This window comes from Pan troglodytes, chromosome 8 (genome assembly GCF_028858775.2).
Source record: "Pan troglodytes isolate AG18354 chromosome 8, NHGRI_mPanTro3-v2.0_pri, whole genome shotgun sequence".
Taxonomy (NCBI): domain Eukaryota; kingdom Metazoa; phylum Chordata; class Mammalia; order Primates; family Hominidae; genus Pan; species Pan troglodytes.
Genome location: NC_072406.2, coordinates 110,356,546 through 110,363,112, shown reverse-complemented (window position 1 = coordinate 110,363,112; position 6,567 = coordinate 110,356,546). Strand labels below are relative to the sequence as shown.

The following is a 6,567-nucleotide window of genomic DNA, read 5'->3' as shown; positions in this document are numbered from 1 at the left end:
ACAGGCCAGGCAGCCAGCCACCGGCTCTGGTCTCAGCCTTGCTGCCCACATCACACGTTTGATAGGTGCAGCCAGTTCTAATTCTTGGAAAAGGGCATACAAGGGTTGTGCTGTTACAACTCTGAGCTGAAAGGGAAGGACATGGGAAGACTGGTGGCTGGCATGACTTATAACTAGATGAGGAATGTTAACACAATACCAACCACCAAATTCCAGGTAGAACCAAAAATGTCAAAAGACTTTCATCTCAGCATACTTTAGCCTCAGAGAAACTAAGGTGCTAAGAATGTCAGCTTACTCTTCAGAAGCCTAACTTACCTTTATACTACAAAGACTTTCACTGTATGAAGAGCATATCATAACTAATGGGAAATGTACTTTTCTACTAAATTCCAGGTAATCCTGAGATTTAGATGTTCAACACATATGCACAGCAGAGTACATTAGCTGTCTTCCTGAATATCTAACAAAGGCGCCAGTGGCAGCTACAGGGTGCTCTCCAGCTAACTCAGCTTGAGAAAGCATGGCTTGAATGTGCCCAAGGATTTAATTCCCATCTGGAAAAGCTCAATATAGTCTGTGCTGGGCCATAGCAGGAGCTCTTACCTCCAGCTAGCGTACATCAATCCCAACTACTTGAATAATGTAACTAAAAAGCACATTCTCTACTAATGGTAGAAGCAGCAACACTCCATAATTTTCAAGTGTAGGCTTAAAAAAAAATCCTTTCTCTGGGTCTGGTTATAAGGATAAATCTGAAAGTTAGAGGTGGCTGACTATTGGCTGAAAAAAAGGACAGGCTACTAGCATACAGCATTAGAATGAGAACCAAAATAAGTTATTGAAATTACGAAGATTACAAGAAAACTGGGAAATAAACATGGGGCTCTATGTTACCATTAACAATGCCTTTAAAAGCTAAAGTGTAGCCAGGAAGAAGCATCCTCACAGGCAAGTGACAGGAGTAGTCATCTCTTTTGTACTGCCCAAGGTCACTCTTGGCCTTGAAGAATCAAAGCAGAGCAAAGGTATAACTCAGAGGTATACCATTCAGTATGAAGTCAGACTGCAATTCCCTGCATTTCCTTTCAAATGGAGCTGCACTGTTCAGACCTATCTTAGAGAAGTCTGTTCCATGAAGACAGAGAGCACTAGTCTTGTTGCTATAGGCCAAAGAGAGGGGCACTTGGACAAAGTACTAGTGGAGAGGGTCAAGAGAACAACTTACTTAATCCCTAAATTTGGCATGGAGTCACTGAACATGAACAAAGGACACTAGTAGAACCGACCACGAATGAGGAAAACAATGCTGAGGAACTGGGAGAAGGTTGCAGTATCTCAATAGCAGCAGGGATAGTTGGGTAAGGATCAAGATCCAAGGCCAGGGTCATTTGAGAAACATCTGAATAGAATCCTACTCCACCATGTTCTAGGTAATGCTAATAATTCATCATCGTCATGGGCACTAAATCATTAAAAGATGAGGCTGTTGCCCTAGTTGAAAGCACAGTGAGCCACTATTTCTTGCCACCTCAGCATCCTAAGGTCTAGTGCTACCATTTCTTCAGTGCAGAACTACTTTCCAAAAACACTGAGAATGCAGACATGAGATGGATAAAGCCTGAGTTGATGGCTTTGACTTGTCCACATCCTTTAGGAAATCTCTCACTGCCCAGAGGTGTTTATTTTATCCTGGCTGCTTGTCATTGTAACGGATGGTCTGGTGCTGCTTGCCAAGTACCTCTGGCATAGGTTGAGAAGATCATACCAAGAACACGCTGGTGTGCCACATGTCTTCTTCAGGGTATCAGATTTGCAGAGATAGCAGAAAGCAAGAAAAAGGTTGGAATGAGGGTGTACAAGGAAGATATGAAGGGGAGAGGAGCTACCACATACCAGTCCCAGGATAATCACTTTTGTAGTATACTGAGGCAGAGATATGATCAATTGTCTACTCACTGGGATTCAATAAAAACAACAGATCCATTTAACTTATGCACAGCCTTATAGGCATGAGGATAAGAAGAAAGCTGCTCTCCTATTTCTTTGTTGGAATGACAAAAACCAACAAACACCACAGTGATATATGTCATAAAATGGGCTTTAATGTTCCCTCTTACAACATGGTATTACTGCTTACACTGGGACTGGCACACAGCTCCCAAGGTTGGTTTACTCTGAGGAATGAAGCTGGTATCCCCCCTGGCTGCAGTGCAGCTGGAGCGGTCCCAGGCACTGAGCTCAGTATAAACTTTGGAGTCTAAATACCCACATCTCCTGTAGTTCACCAACTTCGGAGTTCTGGAACTGGCAGTGCAGATTCTGTGTATGCCAAGTAAACCAGACACTGTTCTGCCTCTTTGTACTAACTGCTCTCTACCCACCCCCTACTCTGCCTCCAGTATTACTCTGCTTTGTGAGATACTAAGGAATGGTCTGCCTCTGCAGGGCCTAAATCTCCCATACTTGCGGTTTGAATCCTCTGTTCTGTTTTGTATTTGCTTTAAATATCTTGGAAGTGTGACCCACGCTAACATGACTTGCCCTGTCCAGGGAACTCTTGGAATTCACATCTCCCACGTTTCTTCCTGGCTGATGGCTCCCTACTACGCCCACCACAGTAGGGTGATTCCAAAGAACTGCATTTAGGAGTGAAGACAGGAGTCTGTCTTCCTTCTATACCCAGTCAGTCCTTGTCTCGATCACTTTATCTCTTTAACATGCACATCTGCATGTACATAGAGCTCTGGAAGGATCATCTTATCTGAAGGCTATGGAAACATTTTCTGATTCATGGAATTATCCCTTTCATTGAGTGATGTTCAAACTGTAGACTGGTCTCTGCCTTCCCAGATGTCTTCCCGTTGCTTGGCTTCCAACCGCTTTCTCTCTGTAAATAAGAGCAGTATTAACCACAGTTGTCTACTTCATATAACCAATGACTTTCCCTTAATCCAAATTACAAGGCAAACTTTAGTCATGAGACAAGTGGATATCCTGGTCTCTCTTACCTGATAACAAGAGTTAATTCCTTTAATTTCCTAAGTGCTTTGTAAGTGAAAATGATACTACTGTAAGTCATTACATTTACTACTATATAATAAAAAATATCTGAGGCTAATAGAAGTATATGGAATAAGTCAGAATCTAGTAGGGACTCAGATTCTAGTCTTGCTAATACATATTTAAATTCTACTTTTCAACTATGTTTAGTGCTTCAACACAATTGCCCATTATTCTCAGCTTACTGATCTTTACAAATATTTCAGTAAGTATCAAGGATATGTATTGATATTCTTCTATTTTGTTGCTTAAATGGAAATGGTAGCCCCTGGGCTTTACTCTTATCTCCTCTCTAAAACTTTATTGAAAAAATATTTCAGAGGCAAACCACATTTCAATATTTTCAGAGCACCTCCAGGAGCCAGAAATCTTCTGGAATATACAATTACAATATGGAAAACTAAAACTATTTCTAAAAACAAAAAATATACAAATCTGGATAATTCATCTTCAATTTTTAATATAGAAGCTTGGTTCTCCATAACACTTTCACCAAGGTCTGAGAAAATATGGATCATACAACAGTCTGGTGACCCAAGTGCTCCTTTAGGTGCCACAATACCAGTTCCAATTGCATGGCTAGTCATTTATCTTGACACCATAAAATGGGGATAAGCCTACATCATAGATGGTAAGCCTAAATGCTTCCTTCTTACTGTTCCAAATTGATAATGCCTGTATAAGGTTTAGCAAGTCATGAACCAGGGAGATTACAGAAATCGAGATGAATTCAGAATAAACACTTGCTATTCTGATATATCTTTCCTCATCAGCAGAATCCCTTACAACATTCCTATACTGTATTTGACTGTACTTTAAGGGCAAAGAAGTTAGTTATGAAGCTGACTGGCACTTGGAAATGTGAGAAAAAGAAATTCACTGCTATTTGGGCACCATCTTGTGGCATTATCTGAATATAGCAGCAAAGTTATAAGAGGCAAAAAACAGTGGTCTGCAAATTGCAAAATGAAGGCTGGTAGAGAGTGCCCTGGAACTGAGGCAGGCCTTGAACTGCACTGGGGTTCTCTAGGAGACAGCACAAAGGATAACTGGTTTGTCTAATGGATTCCAGAATTTCTTAGGAAGGCAGCATGGTCTTGATTCTTACAAACATGGAGAAGTTAGGAGGAGATCTAAAGGCAATGGATGAAAGCAATCAAAATCTGGTTCTACGTCCCAAGGAAAAATGAAGAAACCAGAAAAGTAAATTATTAGAACTCCAATTTTTCAATAAGGTGTGAAACTTAAATCTTTAAGAGTAATATGAGAAGAGATCCGAGAGCAGTAGAAAAATATAACAGGCCCATAACACACAATTCCAAAATCAAAACAATTCTGAAAACAAAGTTATTGCTTTCTTTAAAACTTGGGGCCAAAATTAATCGATGGAGGCAAATCTAACTTGAAAGGATACGAAGCTATTTATAGTCTTTACATATCCCTTTTAGTGTGAACAGTCACACACTCTGCTGCAGAAATATTAATGTGTCTGATTTTGGCGTTATAAGACAGATACCATATTACCTTTCTAAAATCTGGAAAGTTCAGAATTCTGAACCTTTTTTTTTTTTTTTTTTTTTTTTTGGAGATGGGGTCTCGCTCTGTCACCCAGGGTGGAGTGCAGTGGTGTGATCTTGGCTTACTATAACCTCCGCCTCCCAGGTTCAAGCAATTCTCATGCCTCAGTCTCCTGAGTAGCTCTTGAGTAACAGGCACATGCCACCATGCCTGGCTAATTTTTTTGTATATGTAGTAGAGACAGAGTTTCGCCATGCTAGCCAGAATGGTCTTGAACTCCTGAGCTCAGGTAATCTGCCCACCTCGGCCTCCCAAAGTGCTGGGATGACAGGCGTGAGCCACTGTGCCCGGCCTGAAACATTTCCTAACACTTTCTAATAAAAGTAAATAGATTCTAATGGTAAGCCATATGAAAAAACTAGTAAGAGTAGGAAGACAAATTGAGAAGCACAAAGAAATAGTGAAAATGTGAGGTGTAAATTTAGAAATACAAGAACATGAATAGAATAGAGAAATGTAGGTCAGGATAGGAAATAATAATTTCTTTATTTTAAAGATGAGGAAACAGAAGCTCAGAGAGCTGAAATGACTTGCCTAAGGTTACACAGCCAGTGAAAGAACTGAATCTGGGACCCAGATCCTTAATTCTTCACCAGCACACTTTCTACTATCCTGACATCTGAAAATATCTACAAGGGAAAAAATATGAAAAAAATTGTATAAACAGAAAGACAAAGAAACATGTCCCTTTATTAAAGAGAAAGGAAAGCAGATAATAGCTGATAAACTGCATGAAACAAAGCTCCTACTAACTTGACCTCCAACAATTAAAAGAATAAAGAGAAAGCCCAACAGTAGACACAAGGGCAAGGAATTAAGAAAAAATAGAAAATTCAGCACAAAATGATTGACCTAAAACATTCACATTGGCTGGCCCTGAAAACTTTCATTCTCCAATATAATAAATCAATCAACAGAAATGATTATATTAAATGAGTTGCCTGCAATCACGGTGCAGTCAAGACTTTACATAAGAGAATGTAAAGCGTTGAAGATTGTAAAAGGGCCAGTTTGGTGTCATGTTTTAAAAAAAGCAGAGAGAGGATGTAAATTAAAGACTTTCAAAATTTATTCTAGATCTATGAAAAATAATCACAAAATCTACTGTAGTCACATACAGAACAATAGACAACATGCTTTGTGAAGAACGCGTCTGGTCAAACGAATCTTATTCCCTTCTTTTATAGAGTGACGGACATAGTAGATCAAGGAGAAGTAATCTAAATAACCTCTTAATTTTAGCAAAGTTTTAGATTTTAAGTTTACTAAATATTTATATAATCATAATATATGGAAAAATACAGTCTGAATCCCATAAGGGGGCATTTAACTCTAGAGAGTGGAATAATTATCAATGTATTAAGTGTTAACACAAGGAACCATGTACTATTTATTTTAGCAACAGCTGGTGACCTGGTCAGTTAGTTAGTCCTAGGTTAACATTTTCATCTCTGATCTAGGCAAAGGTAGTAGGTTTATTAAACAGCAATTGACATCAAAAAATGAGTAAACGCTACATCACAGAAAAAAAGTCACATTAAAATGAAAAAAAAAATGTGGTTAGAAATGAACTTCAGACATCAGGGGAGAAAAGACACCAAGAAAATACCCTAAGACCTAGATTATGAATCAGCAATGCCACACTGCCCTTTAAGGCAGAATAATGGAAAGTCTAAAGAAGGTTTTCAGAAGGTATGAACTGTGATTAAATTTATTACTATCTTATAGAGATGGTTTGAAGTTCTTTGTGATTTAATTAATCAAACTAGGTGAGCGGGCTACTGTTTACTTACTTTGCCTTTCAGGCTTGTGACCCAAAAGATGGCCTTTCAGAACCAGCCAATTAATCACCTACCTTCAAGAATAAAATGAAAATAAATTAAAATAAAATTGTAGCAGGCTTTGAAAATGAGAAGATAGCTTATT

General features: G+C 38.9%; 1 protein-coding gene across 35 annotated transcripts in view; it reads right to left on the bottom strand.

Annotated features, from left to right (window-relative positions):
• Nucleotides 1–2,085: 2,085 nt before the first annotated feature.
• Nucleotides 2,086–6,567, bottom strand: part of R3HCC1L (R3H domain and coiled-coil containing 1 like) — a 110,839-nt gene continuing 106,357 nt past the window's right edge. For all 35 annotated transcript variants that reach the window (XM_063781000.1, XM_063781001.1, XM_063781014.1 and 32 more), the window contains one exon: nt 2,086–2,890. In XM_063781000.1, coding sequence (XP_063637070.1) covers nt 2,823–2,890 — 68 coding nt within the window. In that variant the 3' untranslated portion in view covers nt 2,086–2,822. The remainder of the gene's footprint in view (nt 2,891–6,567) is intronic.